Source organism: Crotalus tigris, unplaced genomic scaffold (assembly GCF_016545835.1).
Source record: "Crotalus tigris isolate CLP2741 ecotype Arizona unplaced genomic scaffold, ASM1654583v1 scf7180000024338.4412243, whole genome shotgun sequence".
NCBI lineage: Eukaryota > Metazoa > Chordata > Lepidosauria > Squamata > Viperidae > Crotalus > Crotalus tigris.
In genome coordinates this window covers 3,504,668-3,524,444 of record NW_024100508.1, presented here as the reverse complement: position 1 = coordinate 3,524,444, position 19,777 = coordinate 3,504,668, and the positions used below count along the sequence as shown (strand labels likewise).

General features: G+C 44.9%; 1 protein-coding gene across 3 annotated transcripts in view; it reads left to right on the top strand.

Annotated features, from left to right (window-relative positions):
- The window catches only part of LOC120300124 (snake venom serine proteinase 12-like), a 63,895-nt gene extending 52,365 nt beyond the window's left edge, over nucleotides 1-11,530 (top strand). For 2 of the 3 annotated variants that reach the window (XM_039325729.1, XM_039325728.1), the window contains one exon: nucleotides 10,303-11,530. In XM_039325729.1, coding sequence (XP_039181663.1) covers nucleotides 10,303-10,476 — 174 coding nt within the window. In that variant the 3' untranslated portion in view covers nucleotides 10,477-11,530. Of the gene's footprint in view, nucleotides 1-9,881; nucleotides 9,969-10,302 lie in introns of all 3 variants that reach the window. The other variant, XM_039325734.1, reaches the window with a different exon arrangement.
- Nucleotides 11,531-19,777: the final 8,247 nt, after the last annotated feature.

The window sequence follows — 19,777 nt, the reverse complement described above, 5'->3', positions numbered from 1 at the left end:
AACCACACATTGCTGCTCAAAGCAAGAAGCTAAAAACACCAGCCTGAAGATGACGAATGTAACTTCGTCGAAACGTCGCCAAGACACTTCCGATTTTACGTGGGAGAAAACCCGAACAACCAAAGACCTATATGCAAATACCCGCGAAAACCTCAGAAAACAAATATATATATATATATATATATATATATATATATATATATATATATATATATATATATATATATATATAGCATTTTTAGTATTTTAGAAGACATATATATGTATATATTTTCTTGCTTCTAACTGTAAATCTTAATTCTTAAAACAGTCCATAAATCCAACATTGCCTTTTAATCCATTACACAATGTTAAATTTCTCTTTTCAGTCTAATTCTGGCTTTTTTTCTGTGCCAGGCAGGTTTCTATAAACACACTTCCCTTTCAGCCAGTAGATTTATTTTTATTGCTTGCAGTGGCCTTTGAAAGAATAGGGATCCCATCCTCAGCATCAAGCATCTGTTTCTCTCCTCCTTAAAGTGTCGTTGCTTTGTAGTTTCAAATCTCAGTCTTTGCTTCTTCTGTTCCTCAAAGTTACCAATGAGAGGTAGGATGAGTTCCTCTTTTATCTCTGTTAATTCCTCTTCTAGTATGCTTTGATTTATAAAATAGTCAGATGTAGTCTGAACATCCATTTGAATATTTGAAGTGAGATTTCTGAATCTTAGTTCTGTAATAGGTTCTTTCAATATGGCACAAATTTCTGCAATGGCCTCATATATCTTTTCCAATATAAGATTATAGTTTAATTGTGAGTACGGTTTCTCCATTTTAATAGTGGTTAGAAAAAAATCTCTTTTTTCTTTTTCTTTTTTGTGAAGGCTGTATTTGATGAAAATTAGTCAGTATCCACCCCCATAATTCCCACAGCTGCACAGTTTATCTTTTTTCAAAAATACCTTGAAGGTCAGATCTGGTCTCACTCCAAGAAGTAACCAGAAATTGCAGTATTACGTTTTTGCCACTAGATGACCTCAGTAGGTTAAGAAAAAAATCTTTTCCCCCACACCATTTCCTTGTTTCTATCTTTAAAAATATAGTGTGAAAGGGAGAATTTCAGCTGTAAAAATGAATATTCTACTGTCGTTGTTGGGGAGAATTTCAATTGTAAAAATGAATGTTCTACCAAAGTTTCTTTTTTTGTATCAAATGATACCCATTTTTTAAAAAGATGCTAATTTGGATGAGTGGCAGAAGGGTATCAATAAATTTATTTGGGCTGGGAAGAAACCAAGGGTGAAGTTTAAGATTTTGCAAGATGCTCGAGAAAGAGGAGGGCTTAAAGCACCTAATTTGAAATTATATTATGATGCAGCCACATTAACTTTGATAAGTGATTGCCTTAATTTAACAAAAATATAATAATAATAATAATAATAATAATAATAATAATAATAATAGTAATAATAATAGTAATAGTAGTAATAGTAGTAGTAGTAGTAGTAGTAGTAAAGTTGGAAGGGACCTTGGAGGTCATCTAGTCCAACCCCCTGCTCGGGCAGGAAACCCTACACCATTTCGGACAAAGGGCTGTCCAGTCTCTTCTTAAAAACTTCCAGTGTTGGAGCATTTACTGCTTCTGGAGGCAAGCTGTTCCACTGATTAATTGGTCTCACTGTCAGGAAGTTTCTCCTGAGTTCTAGGTTGCTTCTCTCCTTGATGAGTTTCCACCCGTTGCTTCTTGTCCTGCCTTCAGGTGCTTTGGAAAATAGCTTAATTCCCTCTTCTTTATGGCAGCCTCTGAGATATTGGAATACTGCTATCATGTCCCCCCTTGCCCTTCTCTTCGTTAAACTAGACCAGGGGTAGGCAACCCAAAATACTCAAAGAGCCACTTGGACCCGTTTCTTACTGAAAACCAAACACAGGGTGCCGCAAAACCCTTTGGATATCTAAAATGAAGATAAGACTGCATATATCCATATATATATATGGATATATGCAGTCTTATCTTCATTTTAGATGTCAAAAGGATCTCTCTCTCTCTCCCCCCCTCCTCTTTCTGCCCTTGGTTTGCTAGTCTTCTTCCCCCTGTGTGTGTGTGTGTGTGTGTGAGAGAGAGAGAGAGAGAGAGAGAGAGGCACTTGTGCTTCCCCCTTTCTCTCTTTCCTCTCCCTCTTTCTTCTCTCCCTTTCTTTCCTCTCCCTCCCTTTCTCTTTCCTTTCTCCCTTTCTCTTTCCTCTTTCTATTTATTCTCTCCCCCTTTCCTCTCCCTCTCCCTTTCTCTTTCCTTCCTCTCTCCCTTTCTTTCCTTTCTCTCTTTATCTCCTCTTTCCTTTCCTCTTTCTCCCTCTTTCCTTTCTTTCCTCTCTCTCCCTCTTTTTTTCCTCTCTCTCTCTCCCTCCCCTTCTTTCATCTCCCTTTCTCTTTTCTTCCTCTTTCCTCTCTTTCTCCCTCTTTCTATTTCTTTCCTCTCTCCCCCTCTCCCTTTCTTTCATCTCCCTTTCTCTTTTCTCTCTCTCGCTTTCTTTCTTTCCTTTCTTTCCTCTCTCCCCCTCCCTCTTTCTCTTTCCCCTCCCTTTCCTCTCTCCCTTTCCTCTCCCTCCCTTTCTCTTTCCTCTCCCTCTCCCTTTCTTTCTTTCCTCTTTCTTCCTTTCTTCCTTTCTCTCCTCTTTCCTTTCCTCTCTTTCTCCCTTTCCTCTTTCCTTTCTTTCCTCTCTCCCCTCTCCCTTTCTCTCCTCTTTCCTTTCCTCTCTTTCTCCCTTTCCTCTTTCCTTTCTTTCCTCTCTCCCCTCTCCCTTTCTCTCCTCTTTCCTTTCCTCTTTCTCCCTTTCCTCCCTTTCTCCCTCTTTCTATTTCTTTCCTCTCTCTCCCCCTCTCCATTTCTTTGATCTCCCTTTCTTTCTTCCTTCCTTTCCTTTCTTCCTTTCCTCTTTCTCTTTCCTCTCTCTCCCCCTCTCCCTTCCTCTTTTCTTTCTCTCCCCCTCTCCCTTTCTTTCATCTCCCTTTCTCTTTCTCCCTCTTTCCTTTCTCTCCCCTCTCCCTCTCTCTTTCCTCTCCCTTTCTCTTTCTTCCTCTTTCCTCTTTCTCTTTCTTTCCTCCCTCTTTCCTCTCTTTCTCCCTCTCTTTTTCTCTTCACCTCCCCTCCTTTACTAACAGAACCAGTTCACCTACCAAAACATTTAACTTCCTCCTTTAGAGATGGGCAATGTAGATTCACCACATTCTGACAAAGAGAAATGCCAGCACCTCTCATCAATTCTGCTGCAGGGACAGCAAATGCTGTATGTTAGCAATATCTGGAGAGCTACAGTTCATCCGCACCCTCCTGAAAGGCTGTCCCATCCGTTGCAATGTCATGCTTTGAAAGGCCCCTCCCCCTCCTCCACTTCAAGCCGACTGCACCCAGCAGGGAGCCTCAGTAGCCGGCGCGGAAGGGAGCAGGGGAGGAAAAGAGACAGCTCACTTCCAATCCCAAAGTGGTGAATCCTGCTTGGGATTTGGGATTGAGAGGGGGGAAATCCTGGCTCCTAAGCTGCAGGGACTTCCAACCACAGAGCTTGCTTGGCTCTGTTCCCAGCCAGCGCCGCGCATGCGCAAAACAACAGCAACAAAATACTGCGATCGAGACTTACCCGCCTGCCTGGCTCCCGGACCTCGGTAGCAAACCATTTGAAGCAAGCAGCCTCGTCCGCAGAGAGAGGAGAGGAGAGAGTGAGGGCGGATGAGCTGAGTTTGTGGCAGGGATAACAAGGATTCGGGAGAAGCTAGCACGAAAGTTCCATGTCTTTTGACTTAGCTCGCCTTGTCCCCCACTGGTTCTTTGCCCGAACAAGTCACCCTCTTTCTCTCTTTCCTCTGCCCCCCCCTCTCCAGATGAGGAGAGAGAGAGAGAAAGAAAGGCAGACGGCACTAAAGGGGCAGGGAGGGGAGGGAGGCAGGAGGCGGTAAAAGTCGCTGAAAGGTGTCCGGGACCCCACGGACCAGCCCGGGGAGATGCATGGTGAGCTAGGCTGCCTACGGAACGGCCTGGGGACGGCCCAGGAAGTGATGCCCCCCTGCTGCAGCCTGCCCAGCCCAGGGAGACATATGGCCGGGTGAGTGGCCCAGGGACGGCACAGGAAGCAATGTCCCCCTGCCACCCAGCCCGGCCTAGGGAGACGCATACCGACTCAGCAGCCCGGGGATGGCCCAGAAAGCAATGCCCCTGCCCCCGCCCCAGCCAGGACTGCCACCTGGCCCGGGCAGACACATGGTCAGCTGGGCGGCCCAGGGATGGCCCAGGAAGGAATGTCCCCAGCCCGGCGTGGGGAGACGTGTGGCCGGCTTGGCAACCTGGGGACGGCCCAGGGAGCGATGCCCCCACCGCTGCCCCCTCAGCCAGGACTGCTGCTCAGCCCGGACCAAGGAGATGCGTGGCCAGCTCAGCTGCCCAAGGACGGCCCAGGAAGCAATGCCCTCCTGCCACCGCCCCAGCCTGGACTGCTGCCCGGCCCGGCCTGGAAAGACGCATAGCCGGCTCAGTGGCCAGGGGATGGCCCAGGGAGAGATTCCGCCGCCACCTCAGCCGGGACTTCCGCCTGGCACGGGCAGACACGTGGCTGGCTCGACAGCCCAGGAAGTGATGTTCCTGCCGCCCCAGCCGGGACTTAAGCCTGGGGGGGCAGCAGGAGGAAGAAGGGGGGAGGAGGAGGGGGAGGAGGAGGCTCCAGAGCCGCAGGAGATGGCTCAAAGAGCCGCATGCGGCTCCGGAGCCGCGGGTTGCCGACCCGTGAACTAGACATACCCAATTCTAGCAATCGTTCCTTATATGTTTTAGCCTCCAGTCCCCTAATCATCTTTGTTGCTCTTCTCTGTACTCTTTCTAGAGTCTCAACATCTTTTTTACATCGTGGTGACCAAAACTGGATGCAGTATTCCAAGTGTGGCCTTACCAAGGCATTGTAGAGTGGTATTAATACTTCACGTGATCTTGATTCTATCCCTTTGTTAATGCAGCCTAGCACTGTGTTGGCCTTTTTGGCAGCTGCAGCACACTGCTGGCTCATATTTAAGTGAATGTCTACTAGGACTCCGAGGTCCCTCTCACAGTTACTACTATTGAGCATGGTGCCACCTATGCTGTACTTGTGCATTTGGTTTTTCTTGCCTAAATGTAGAACCTTGCTTTTTTCACCATTGAATTTCATTTTGTTAGTTAGTGCCCAGTGTTCAAGTCTGTCCAGATCCTTCTGTATCTTAAGCCTGTCTTCTGGAGTGTTGGCTATTCCTGCTAGCTTGGTGTCGTCTGCAAATTTGATGAGTTCCCCATCTATCCCTTCATCCAAATCGTTGATGAAGATGTTGAAGAGTACTGGGCCCAGAACAGAGCCCTGGGGCACCCCACTACACACTTCCCTCCATATAGATGCAGTTCCATTGAGGACCACTCGCTGAGTACGGCCGGGAATCCCCCAAATAGGTATTTTGTAATTTAGCCTTTCTATTCTTGCATGACTGATGTGCAATACCTTATTCACACTTCTCCCTGTCAAAATCTAGTTCTTCATCTCGGACCACAATCCCCTGCTTATTTGAGTTATCTTCACAAATACCTTTACCTGTCACCTTAATGTCCCTATTCTTTCTCTTGAAGGGTGGGATTTATTATATGGTTGGCATGCATATTTAATTTTTAATAAGAAAGTAGATCGGGCTTTTAAATCACATATTTTAAGAAATGCCTTACTTCGAGTCTGGAAGAAGTATTATTACAGGTTAAATTACAAAATACCTATTTGGGGGATTCCTGGACATGCAATTGAGGGGATTTCTAAGGGGATGAATTTTGAAAAAAATTCATGTAAAGAATTACTTATCTGGCCAGGTACTGACTGGCAATTAAAATCTTTAGATGTATTAAGGCAAGAAAATATTTTACAGTCATGGTTCCAGTACTTACAAATAGTGGATAGGTGGACTTTAGATAAGAAAGTTGGAATAACATTAGGAGATGAAAATTTGGTAATTCAGATTAAAGATCAGAATCAGGCCCACATAAAAAGAATTTATAATGCGTTAATAGAACTGGATTCGGAAACGGATTTGGTTAAAGATTGTATGTTAAATGGGCTCAGAATATCCAGGAACCGATTTCATTGGATTTATGGCAGACAATTTGGACTAGAAATGTTAAATTTACACAAGCTCAAAATTTGAGAGAAAATTTTTATAAAATGTTTTACAGATGGCATTTAGATCCTAAAAAATTATCTTGTATGTATCCTAATATACAGCCCAAATGTTGGAGATGTGGCAATAAAGATGCGACATATTTTCATATTTGGTGGAATTGTAAAAAGGTAAAGGCATTTTGGATTATGATTTGTTGGAACATTCAAAAGATTTTTAGAAGGAAGATAAAGTTTACTCCTCAACTATTTTTATTGGGTATCTTTGTGGATTTAAATGATAAAGAAACTATTTTGATGGTGAATTTATTAACTGCCGCAAGGTTATTAATAGGTTTATATTGGAAGAAAGATTCTTTGCCTACTTTAGAAGAATGGGTATTTAAAGTATCTAGTTTTGCAGAGATGTCAAAAATTTCTGCCTATTTAAAGGATCATACACAAGAAAGATATATTACTGTATGGAGAAGATGGATAGATTATATTCAGAAAAAGTATGGAACTAAAAAGTTTCACTTATTTTATGAATGAATATTATAGTAAATATCACAGAGAATTGTCTTATAGGCTATTGGAGTTAAAGGTTAAGTATGATAATTTTTTTTCCTTTTTTATTATTATTTTTTTCTTTTTTTTCTTTTTTCTTTTTCTTTTCTTTTTTCTTATTATTATAAATTCTTTTAATTATTAACCCTGTATTCTGCTCTGGGAAGTGAAGGGAGGGGGGTTGGGGGTGGGAGGGAGGAAATGTGGGGGGGTAAGTGTAATATAGATAATGGTTGCTTATAGGGGTGCGGCCTGGGCGCTCCCCTTATGCTGCGTTCATGGGTTTGATAGGGATGAGAGGTGGGCAAGTGTAGAGAGGAAGTAGGGTAGTGAGAGGAGAGGGGGAGGGGAAGAGAATAGGATGGGAGGTGAGAAAGAGGAGGGAAGTAGGGAATGTTTTAGGAGAGGGTGGACGCGGCCTGGGGGGAGTGCGCAGGTCGTAATAATGTTTATTTTATTTTAAAATTGTATTGTATACATTTTTTATAATGTTTATATGGAAAAAATAAAAAACTTTCATTAAAAAAAATGGGTGTGACAGCATGTCTTTCATGAGGGGCAGAGGGTATAGGTTGCTTTCACTGATTGTATTCAGGGCCCTATAATCCACGCATAAACGTAAAGAGCCATCCTTCTTCTCTCTAAAAAGGACCGGGGCAGCCACTTTAAACTTGGCTAGCTCAATGAAACCTTTCTCTAGGTTTTTTAAATGAATCTTTCCATTTCCTCCTTCTTCTTTGGGCTCATGGAGTATAATCTGGGCTTCGGGAATTTTGCCCCAGGCTTGAATTCCATGGCACAGTCTGTGGGTCGGTGGGGGGTGGGGGGGAGCTCATTCGCCCTCTCCTCACTGAAAACTTCAGCAAGGTCTCCGTATTCCTCTGGTATTTCTGTTAGTCTTTTTTCCTCTCCTATGGATGCTTTTTCTATTCTTGATTCCGGTAGCCTCTCTTGGGATTTTAAGTCCATAAGGTCCCCCTTCGGGAATTTGATTTCTGTCGTCCTCCAATTTACCCAGGGGTTCCATTTTTTTTAACCATTCCATCCCTAGGATCATTGGGCATTCCATGCCTAGGGTCACCACAAACGTTATGTCCTCCTCATGTTTGCCCAGGGAGAGGTGTATTGGTAGAGTGGCGAGGGTAGCTGGCACCCCCCCTGCTATGGATCCATCTAACTGGCCAAATGAGATTGGTTGTTCCAGTCTCCTCGATGGGATACCCAGATTCCCCACTAGTGTTGGGCGAATGAGGCAGCGGGTGCAGCCAGAGTCTATTAAGGCTTTCACCTTCACAGCTTCGGGCATGGGGGGGAATTAATATAGTCACTGTCTTGAGGATGGGCGTGATGTGTCCACTTACCAGGGGTTCACCCTCTGAGCTGTCATCTGAGGCATCCACCGGCCCTATGGTGTAGGCTGGAGTTCTTTTCCCTTGGTGAGCAGAAGTGGGGGGTTCCACAATTTCCATCATTCTCATGGCAGTTTCTTTTGGCTTAGCTGAAGACTTTCCGGATTTGTTGATTGGGGATCTATCTGGGTTGTGCTGGGAGGCTTTGGAGCGGCATTCTACAGCTCGATGCCCTTTCTTTGCACTTGAAACACCCCGTTTGCTTCTTGGCTGTAGCCGGTGGTTTCACTGGTTCATGTGTCAACTCAGGCGGGGAGCGGCTCCATTGTTTTCCTCGGCGGTGTCTTTTCAATATGTCGATCTCTGCTTCCTCTGCCAAGATGTACCATTCCTCAAGTTGGTGCGGGTCCTCTCGGGGCAGGCAAGCGTCATATAGATCATAATTTAGTCCGTCTTTGAAATGGCTAAGGAGGGTGTCTTCTGGCCAGTTCAGTTTGCTGGCAATGGCCCAGAATTCTTGTGTATATTCAGCCACCGGGCGTTTGCCTTGCCTCATCGTTTTTATCCTTTCACGGGCTTTGTGATCAGCCAGGCGGTCTTCAAACCATCTTCTCAGAGAGGACATGAAACGTTTGAAGTTGCTGAGTTCTGGGGCATTGGAATCATGCAAGTTCACCACCCAATTTGCAGCCGGTCCATCCAGGGCAGATTGCACGATCCGGATGCGGGCTTTGTCGCTGGGGATGTCCCGCCCGTATTCCTCCATGTAGCTGAGTTAGGAAAAAACCCCAAGCGTGTTGGCTCCCCTTTGAATTTCACCTCCAACGGCGGACATCTTGGAATGGATCGGTACCTCCGTTGTTGGTGGTAGTGTCTTCCATCCAGATCGCCATCTGTGGTCCGATAGGGGGTGGGGACTACTGGATCAGCAGATGTCCCCGGGGTTGCAGGTTCCATGTCTCCCTCGGTGTTTCTCCTTTTGCGGCTCCAGGATCTGGGGCGGCCGTAGGGCTCAGGATTCTCCTCTCCTAGGGAGCTGAGAGTTCTCTTCATCAGGTCAATAGCTTTCTTTAGGATCCAATCTGAGTACGGTGCTCAGCTTTCTCACTCTTCACCTGCGTGCAGGGATTTCTCCATCTCCTGCTTCCATTCTGGTTGCTTGGTCCCCTTGCTCAGGGTCACCTTTCTTGATTCTCTTCTCCATTCACTTTTTTTTCCAACGTCCATTGACCAGCGAGGCTTGCAGTCCCGTGTCTCCACCACTTCTTCTCCTGAGGAATCTGACCTCTCGGATCACAACATCTGGCAAGGTTCCAATTGAGTCAGCGGCTCTCTTTCCAGGGAGTTTTCCCCCTTTCTCCATTGTCTGACATGGTAATTTTTTGCAAAATCCCCAGGCAAGGGTCTCCCTTCCAGGTGGATTAATTTTGCAAGTTCTGTCTAATGTAAGGACCCACCCCACTTTGCATCTTAAGAAGACAGAACTCTTGGAATAATTCTTCCAACAGGAATCCTTTATTAAGAGAAAATGGTTGCAGGCATTCTAGACAGGACTTGGGGTCTAAGCTCTCCCATTAAGGTTTTAAGGGGTTCCCCAGTAGTCCCACCAATCACCCCCCTCTTCCAGTGACAGTTTCAGGCATCACAATCCCACTCCCTTTTCCTTTCTGCCGGCTGGATGGAGACTTCAGAGAAAACTACATGAAAGGTAAATGGCCTCCTTTGTTATGAGAAGGCCTTTTGGTGCTATTCACATTCAATCCCTTTGAAGTTGTACAGAAGGAAGTGAGGGCCATAAAGCCCCTTTGTTCACCCCCTTCCCTTTCTTGTATGACAGAATCCAGAGAGGGCAGAAATGGGGTTTTCTATAATTCATAACTGGAGATGAAGTATAATTGGACTCTGACACAAACATTCATGTAAGGTAAGATGATCCAGCTTAAGACAGACTCCTAAAGAAATGATGCCAATTTTCAAAGCTATGACAGAGATCTAGCCTAGAAGGCATCTTGTAGAATCATACAAAGTTACAGCTTTTTGTAATTCAAGTGCCTTCTAGGTGTCTAGATTTCCAGACTTCCCAATACTGGTGATTCTGGTGGGGGAAATTCAAGGAGTAAAATTCTTCTACAAGGATCCTGGATTGGGGAACATGGAAGTGAAACATTGGGGGCTATATGTGAATGGACAAAATTGTTTGCTCCACTTCCCATTCATAGATACACTATTAATGTTTCATGTTTGATTTTTCTCAACAGCTTGACTGTGGGGGACCCCTCATCTGTAATGGACAATTCCAGGGCTTTGTATTTTGGAGACCCGATCCTTATGCCCAACCGTGTAAGCCTGGCCTCTACACCAAGGTTTTTGATCATCTTGACTGGATCCAGAGCATTATTGCAGGAAATAAAACTGTGAATTGCCCCCCATGAAAACTTTTGAAAAAGTTACGAGGAGAAAATGTAACATATTAGTACATCTCTTCTATATCCCTAACCATATCCAACTGTATTGGAATATATTCCCAGGCAGTAAGCTTTTTTTAGACTCAAATAGGACTTCCTTTGGAGTTAGAAATGCTCAAAATAGTGCTGCAGGGATCATGTCCCATTTAATTTCAGTATAAAACAATCTCAGTAAAATGGAGGCTGTTTTAGGGTGAGGTGCAAAATTTTCTGACTCTAAAATGGACCATTCCAAATATTTCAACCTCTGAATATCTTTCATTTCTGTCCACCTCTGGGACAGTGGGGTCCTTGATGCTCTCTGAGCTTCTCTTGTTGGAGACGTTTCATTACCCAGTTTGGTAATATCATCAGTGCTAGAGTATTCTCTTCTATTGGTACTTCTGTGGCATTTACAATATGCTCATATGGAGTCATGCAGTCACCCACAAACATATCCATATACTCTGGTCCCACTGTTGCCTAGAAAGGATCTCTGATTAACCCCCACTTCCCAATCACTAAATAGAATATTTTGAGAATCATGTTTCCATGTAAATTTTTCAGGTATCCACAGCAATAAAATCGTATAAATCATCACTTGTTTTCTGATCCTTTGGTTTTGAAAAGGACTGGCTTGTTACATGTCAGCATTTGACCAACTGGGCTTAAAAGCTGAAAAAGGTCTGACCTGGACTTCCGGTTTTGCGTACTTGAAACTGAGTGAGGAATTTGATCTTCTCTTTTCTATTCTATATTTAATTTTCTGGAAAAGATCCCCAAGAAGCAAAATATCTCCGAAAGGCAAGGAGGGGGATTTCCACCCCACCCTTATACTAACGGAAGTGACGAATTAATCTTTTTATTGAGGATCAAAATATATGGAAGTGAAACAAATATAAAACCTGAAATTTAAAACTCAAATCTGAATAAATCTAAAATTGTTGAATGGTTAAGACTCTCATTCTAAAGAGAATAGTTCATTTTGAAAATTGAAAAACAAATAGATGCTAACACCAATTGAGAGAAGTATAAATTTCAGGGGAAAAATATTTTTTGAATGGTTTGGAATACAAATATCTATTTAATTGGAACTCTAAAGCTATTTGCAGAGAAAAGAAAAGAAGAAAAAAACTTAAATTCTTGGCCATCATGGAGCAGAGACATGTAGAAAGAATTTATCAAGAAAACATAAATACTCCACAGGAGGAGATATATTGTATACTGCGACTAAACATTTTCAACAATCTTGGAAAGGCAGAAGCCCCGTACAAAGATACTTTATCTGATTTACTTTTTATATCTAACATTTATGAACGTTTTCACTCAGCAAAATACATTGATTAAGAAAGATACTGGGCAAAGGAAAAAGACCAAAGTGGAAATCAAGAAAATAGATGATGGGACCTACCAGAGAGAATACTTAAAAAAGAAACATTTGTTTGAATATGGTTAAAGAAATAGAAAAGATTTTGAATATATATGTCACTTTAAGAGGGATGAATCCCCTAAATAATATAGTATACTTCCCCCCCTTTTTATTCTATTTCTTGATATGAGTAATATAAAAATGTTGAAATGGCTTAGATAAAGGAAATGTTTTAGATAATTAAATGTGATTGAATTTAAGAAAATTATAATGGATAAAAATGTTTTGAATAAGAGTTAAAGCACTAAATGACTAGATGTATTAAATGGATTATTTAAAGATTAGACATATTTTTAATTATGGTTAAAAAGAATAAGAAATCTTGGAAACAAATATATATTAGCTTAGGAGGGATATATATTTTAAGTACTATGTTATTTTTTTATGCTTCTTTACTCTTGCTCTCCTTTCTTTTTTTCACTGTTTTATCTATTCCTTAAGAAATGTAAAAGTGTGAGATGATTCATATGGAAAAAATAGAATTAAATTTTTAAATGTAATTAATTTTTGAGAAAATCTTAATAGTAAGAATACTTAGAATCTTGTGGGAGAAACAAATTTAAGTAAGGACTGTAACAGGATCCATGATAAGGAAACCAGAATGATTGGATATTTTGGGGAAAAGAGGAAATCAATTAAAAGTATTTAATGGATTATGGGTTATAGAAATCAATTGTTAGTGATTGTTTTACAAATGTAAACCCAGACAACATATTGTTCACCAATTATTGATTTGTGTTTTTAAAAAATCAATAAATTATAAAAAAAAGAAAAGAAAAAAGGTCTGACTTGGTGGAAAGGATACTACCAGAATGGGAAATTGGAAAAAAAAATTCTGAAGGACGGCAATGAAGCTCACAATTATTTAGGTTCATATAGGTCAGGAAGCCATCACCAAACCAACCTGTTCGATCACCTAATGCAATGTGTAAAGGCAACTGACGTTTGTTCCTACCATTTATGGATTATTAGCAGAGATCATCTCATTACATAACCTAAACTGAGCTAGGTTTGATTTTGCTATTATTGAGAACTCAGCTTCCATCTTAGGTAGTCCTTCCTTTGCAGTCCTTTAACAGGACTCATTCTCGGATAAGTCCACCTTGGCCCTTTCTTTCATCTAAAAACCAAATACATTGTTCTTAACCTGCTTAATTCAATAGTATGTAACGTAGCGATAATAATCTTGGATAGATTTTTGACCCAATGAGGACAGGCGCAGTAAGGCTATTAATCATGAACGCTTCCAAGCTGGGGGAAGTACGGTCCAACTATCAAGTGCAGGGGATGCCCTCATTTCTTGCTTGTGAGTACCCCAGCAGTATCTAGTGGGCACTGCGAGAAAGAAAATCTTGGACCGAGATAGGCTTTGGTCAATCTAGCAGAGCTATTTATGCCCTGTTATCTAAAGCAGGGGTGAGAAGCCATCAAATACATGACTGGAGAAGAGCTGTATGTTTAACTTTTATTAACATTTCATGTAAATAAATTAAGTCAAACTGAGTGTCTGGCCTAGCTCCAGGAATTAACCAGTGGAACAATTTGCCTCCAGAAGCTGTGAATGCTCCAACAATGGAAGTTTTTAAGAAGAGACTGGACAGCCATGTGCCTGAAATGGTATAGGGTTTTCTTCCTGAGGAGGGGGTTGGACTAGATGACCTCCAAGATCCCTTCCAACTTTATTATTATTATAGCTGCATCCCAGTAGGCATTTCAAAAACTAAGCAAATCTGTTGAGACAGAAAAAAAAGTTAAGCTCCTGGATCTTTGCATTGCGAACGCAGCCAATGATGCTTATGGCCCAAGACTACAAGCATAGGTTGTATTTTTAGGAATGGCTAAAGGAAATCAAACATGGGCAGGCCAAGAAACCAGTAGTGTTTCTTGCAAGTGACCCCCCCACTTTTTTTGAATGTACTAAGACTGATATGAAAAAAGATGGAAAAGAAACTCTTAAGAATATGAATAGATGATATTTTCAGTCAATGTGTAAGAAAGTCTCTTTCTTCCTTGCACCCATCTAAAAATAACCCTGTTTGTTTATGCAAATAAAAGCATGGCTAAAAATATGGTCATTTTTTACAAAACAAGAATAACACTGTGTTAGGACTCCAAAGAGGTTCAAAAATAGAGTTCTCTACCAACAGCAGTTCTGGTGCAATATTTATGAGATCAAAAAAAGAAAGGGGGGGGGAAGCCAGCTACAAATTTGTTCTCCATCAGGATGGATGTAGACTCCACTGATTGGGTAATTTAATCCCACCTGCTCAGACTAAGACAAAAAAACTCTGCCACGCCTCCTTCTGGGTGTGACTTCCCAGTTTTTGTCTTAGTCTCGTGCTCAGCAAGACGCTTTTCAGAAGGCTCCTAGCTAAGTTTGATTCTTTCCTTTTTTCCTTTAGGCTATTCAAATTAAAATTGGATACTTTAAATTCAAATTGATTAGCAATTAGATTAATTCGGCTTTCACTTCCAAATTAAGAGGATTGCGTTGGGGGGGATAGGGACTCTGTCCTCCCTCCCCTGCAGCCCTGTGGGCTTTGAAAAGGAGGTTGCAGGTTTCGTTCGTTAGAGAGCTCCCGTTCCGGACGATCTGTAGCCTCTTTGCGATTCCGCCAATTCAACTGGGTAGCGGAGGTCGGCTTTTCAACTCGGAGACCTCCTGAGTGATTTACTTGCCTCGAGGCCTTGAGGGAGAATTCCTGACTGCAGCTTTATCTGGATTGCAGCAGGGGCTGCGCTACTAATCGCAAGTGTTTGGGGACTGGGGGAGGAATCCCAAATCAGCCTTGTATTCCCCTGCTGTGTAATTGATTCTCCTGTTTAAAACACGACAGGGTTTTGCTTCTCCAGGCCTTAAGGCCTGGTGGCCGCCATTTTGACCGCATGGTCTAGCGCGGCTGCTTCTAGAGGTCCCACGTGGCGGACGCCATTTTGGAGGCCTAATTGAAATTTTTGCATAATCATTGGCAGTTATTCCTGCATTATTGCGGACGCATAGTTGTTACCTGTGTCACTTGGTCTGTGAGCAGACCTGTTCAGGGGGGAAGATATTTCTGTATCCACAGGAGTTGTGGTCAAACTTGAGGGGTCTACTCCAGGTGTGGGCCTTGGCTGCATTTGAGCAGACCAAGGTGTTATTAACTGGTCCTAAGGCCTAGAAGAGAAGAGCGAGGAGATTCTTTTATTGTCCACCTGTTTCTCAGTTTAGCCTGTGACCTTTTGTCACAAGGCCTGTACAGACAGCATTAGAACACTGTCTGGCTGTTCTTGCCATTACCTTCTGTTCAGAGCGAGGATCGGTTTTCCATCTCTGACTGTGATCTGCGTGTTGGGTACCTCCCCCCATTTCTAGGTACTACTGTCCAGGAATACCTAGACGGTAATGGCAGACAGCTCCTCGCCCCAGGCTTCTCAATCTAGTTTCCCCCCCACTCAAGCAAAGCGCAGATCTGAAGAATTAGACATGGGGGGGGGGAAGAAAAAAGCTAAAACCAAACATCTGACTTCCAAATCAGCCGGGCGAGAGGCCACAAGGAGACACTTAGCATTGGGGAGAGAATTCTCCAAGGCACAAAGGCTCAGATCCAGTGGGACTGAAACGGTTTCCCCCGCCCCACTGGATACTCCTTTGACAGAACCTCAATTTGAATCATCTCAGGATGCCCCAAGACCTTGGTCTCCTCGGGGGGAAACCGAGCAGGTAGGTCCTCCTCGCTCCTCTCCTTCATCAGCACACCAACCACCTGAGACCAGGTGTGCCTCAACGGAGGTTGGGGTCAGTTCCAGGGACCAAGGGGAAATGTGGTCCCAGGCTCAATTCCAGGCCTTCATGCACCAAGCATTCAGGCAGTTTATGTCATCAACTGAGAGTAGCCAGGTGCAGTCCCATCCTACTCCTCCCGCATCTATTCCCCCACCTCTGGTGGAGCGTGATACTAGACCTAGCTCTGCTGTTTCGGAGACATCCTCACAATTAGGGGAGGAGGGATCAGTGGAACTGGGAGTTGCAGACACTCCCTTGTCTGAGGAGGAGGATCCAGCTCCTGAACAGGTGACCTCTTCCGGGCTTTTCGATCCGGCCATTTTTCGATCACTCCTCGCAAGGGCTATTGACACGGTAAAACTTACCTCAGCCCAGGAGGAGACTCCTTCTTCCTCATCCAACCGGGAAGCCAACCCTCTGTTTGCGGAAAAGGTCAAGGAGGAACCGCAGATTCCATGCCCACTAGTCTTCAGGTCTACGGTGGAAAAGCAGTGGGCATCCCTTGCTACCACTCCTTCACAGAGCAGTTTAGACAAGAAACTTTACAATGTCTCTTCTTCTTTCGCTTCTCTTCTAGAAGTCCCATCTGTAGACGCTCCGCTGACCTCTCTGTTCTCCAATACCGCCGTCCCGGGGGACATGGCTGAATTCTTGAAGGCAGAGGACAAAAAGTTCGAGTTCTCTTTTCGTAGAGCTCACCAATCTTCGGCTTGGGCCATAAGGGCGGCAACCTCATCCTCCTTCTTTGCACGCTCGGCAATTATGTGGTTGCAGGAACTCCAGACGCTCATTCCGCCGGATCAGGTCAGAGCGCACCAAACAATAGGGAAAATAGTGGCAGCATCCGAATACATTGCGGATGCATCCTTACACTCGGCTAGATGTTCAGCCAGATCCATTGCAGCCTCAGTGGCATCACGTAGGCTGCTCTGGTTGAAGCAATGGCGCACGGATTTAAAGGCAAAGTGGCGCTTAGCAACATCTAGGTACAGTGGCACCCACCTTTTTGGTCCGGTCCTAGAGCCTCACATCATTGAGGGCAAGGACAAGCGCAAGGCGCTGGCCCATCCCTCTAAAAAACCAGATAGACGGCCCCAACAGGACTTCCGTAGGCCATCATTCCGTCCCAGCGGTTCCTGGGATTGGAGACAGCCCTTTCGGGCAGGGCAGTCCTGGGATTGGCCCAGAGGCTCGCGATCCTATTCTTTCAGACAGGATCGGCAACAGGACCGCCAGAGTAGTGCAGCCAGGGGTCAGTTCCAGACCAAGCGTCCCTTCAGGGGATCAGGCAGTCGTCCTTACAGGCGGTCCAAGTGACGCCAAGGAGGACTACCCCATTGGGGGTCGACTGGCACTGTTTTACGACGTTTGGGAAAACACAACCACAGACGCCTGGGTCAGAGAGACCATAAGACAGGGTCTCTCCATAGAGTTTCGATCTTCTCCCCCAGATCGTTTTATACAGTGCCCGGTTTCAAACAATACATCAAAAACACAACTAATCACAACAGCCATCGCTCATTTATTAGAGATCAGAGCCATAGAAAGGGTTCCTCAGGAATAGATCGGGGAAGGGTTCTACTCCATCCTGTTTGTAGTTCCCAAAGCCTCAGGCGGTTGGAGGGCGATACTAGACCTAAAGGGTCTAAATTACTTCCTCATTTACAGGAGGTTCAAGATGCAGACCCTAAAGTCCATCTTGGCAAGTATCAGGAAGGGGGATTTCCTTTCCTCCATCGACCTGACAGAGGCTTACTTACACATTCCGATCATCCAGGAACACCACAGGTTCCTGCGGTTCTGTTATGCACACAAACACTACCAGTACCGGGCTCTTCCCTTCGGCCTATCCTCGGCCCCGAGGGTCTTCACAAAAATCTTGGCCGTGCTGGCGGCTCATCTAAGAATGATACCCGTACGGGTACAGTGCTACCTGGACGACATACTGATACAGTCCAAATCTTTCCAATCAGGGCAGTCGGACCTGGCAATCACTATTCAAACACTTCAGGATCACGGGTTCTCCGTGAATTTCAAAAAGAGTCACATCACACCCACAAGACGCCTGCTCCACCTAGGAGCTCTGATAGATTCCAGCCTATGCAAGGTATATCTCTCCCAGGAGCGACAAGTCAGCATCCGGAAGCTGACACTGCAGATCCGAGGGGAAAAAAGAGTACCCCTGGTACAATTATCCCAACTCCTGGGGAAGATGGTCTCTTGCCTGGGCATCGTTCCTTGGGCCAGACTGCACTCCAGGAACCTCCAGTGGTTCCTTCTTCCTTTTCAGAAACGCAACATCAGCGCCTCCAACAGGAAGGTCAGGGTTCCCCATCACACTCTGTCATCCCTCCTATGGTGGACCTCGTCCGCCTTGTCCAAGGGCACTCTGTTCAAGGAACCCACCAGGATCACCCTCACCACAGACGCCAGTCTGTTCGGTTGGGGCGGTCACATTCTGAACCACTTAGCCCAGGGTCAGTGGTCCAGTTCAGACCTGGCTCACAATATAAATTGGCTGGAGCTCAGGGCCATCCACCTGGCTCTCCAAAGATTCTCCCCCCTTGTATCAGGGAAACACGTATTAATCCTGACAGACAACATTGCGGCCAAAGCTCATGTAAACAAACAAGGGGGCACCCACTCTTGGACACTCATGCAGGAAGCCCAGGCCATAGGGCTGTGGGCAGAGTTCAACCTGAGGTCCATCAGGGCAGAGCACATATCGGGGGAGGCGAATCAACAGGCAGACTCCCTGAGCAGGGTCACAGTGGATCACTCAGAGTGGAAGCTAGACTCAATCCTATTCCAGGAAATATCACACAGGTTCAGACAGCCCATCCTAGATCTCTTTGCCTCTCCGATCAATGCACAGCTCCCCAGATTTTTTACCAGGTTTCCGGCGAGGGGGGCGGAGGGAACGGACGCCCTCCGGAGCAGATGGCCGGAGGGCGTACTTTATGCATTCCCTCCTCTTCCACTAATACAAGCGACCATTCGCAAGCTCATCCAGGAACAGGCAGAGCTAATCTTAGTGGCTCCATTTTGGCCAAGACGCCCGTGGTTTGCCAATTTCACCTCCATGGAAGATTCCCCCGGACCGAAGTAGCTCTCAGCCAGGGGAACCTCCAACATCCGGATCCACAGTGGCTCCAATTAGCCGCTTGGCACTTGAGCGGGAGAGTCTGACCAAACAGTCTTTCTCCTCTGGGGTTATTTCCGTCATCCAGGCCTCGAGGCGTCCCTCGACCAACAGAATCTATGACGCCACTTGGAGAAGTTTTTGCTCTTGGTGTACCAAAAAGCGGCTTTCACCGCTTGCTGTCTCCATCCCAGACATATTAGATTACTTACTTGAGGGGTTATCTAGAGGTCTGTCAACCAGCACCATACATAGGCAGATAGCAGCCTTGTCGACAGTTCTCACCTGTGACAACCAGGTTTCCCTGCCCCAACACCCAGCAGTCAGTGCCTTTCTGAAGGGTGCGGCCAATATAGGGCTCCCCACGGTTCATTGTTATCCATCCTGGGACCTCTCTAAGATGTTACAGGCTTTAACGTCCTCTCCATTTGAACCTCTGAAAGCTTGCTCCCTTCACTTCCTCACATTGAAGGTAGCCTTCCTAGTGGCCATCACGTCGGCCAGGAGGATTTCAGAATTGGCGGCCCTGTCGGTCAGGGAGGACTTGTGCATGTTCCATGAGGATAGAGTGGTCCTCAGGTTGGATCCTGCATTTATTCCAAAGATCAATACAGGGTTTCACCGCTCGCAGGAACTAGTCCTTCCTAACTTCTGTCCTAACCCTTCCCATCATCTGGAGAGAAGGTAGCATATGTTGGATGTGCGCAGGGCTCTGCGCCATTACATTAAACGAACCTCGACCTTCAGGAAGTCTGAGGCATTATTCGTGTCCTTTCAACCCTCAACTATGGGTCGGAAGGTCTCTTCTTCCACCATTGGTCGGTGGATAAGGATGTGTATTTCCAGGGCTTATATTTCCCAGTCCCTTCCGGTACCTTCACATATTACTGCTCACTCTACACGTAGTGCTGCTGTCTCAGCGGCTTGGTCTACCCAGGCATCACTCGAGGAG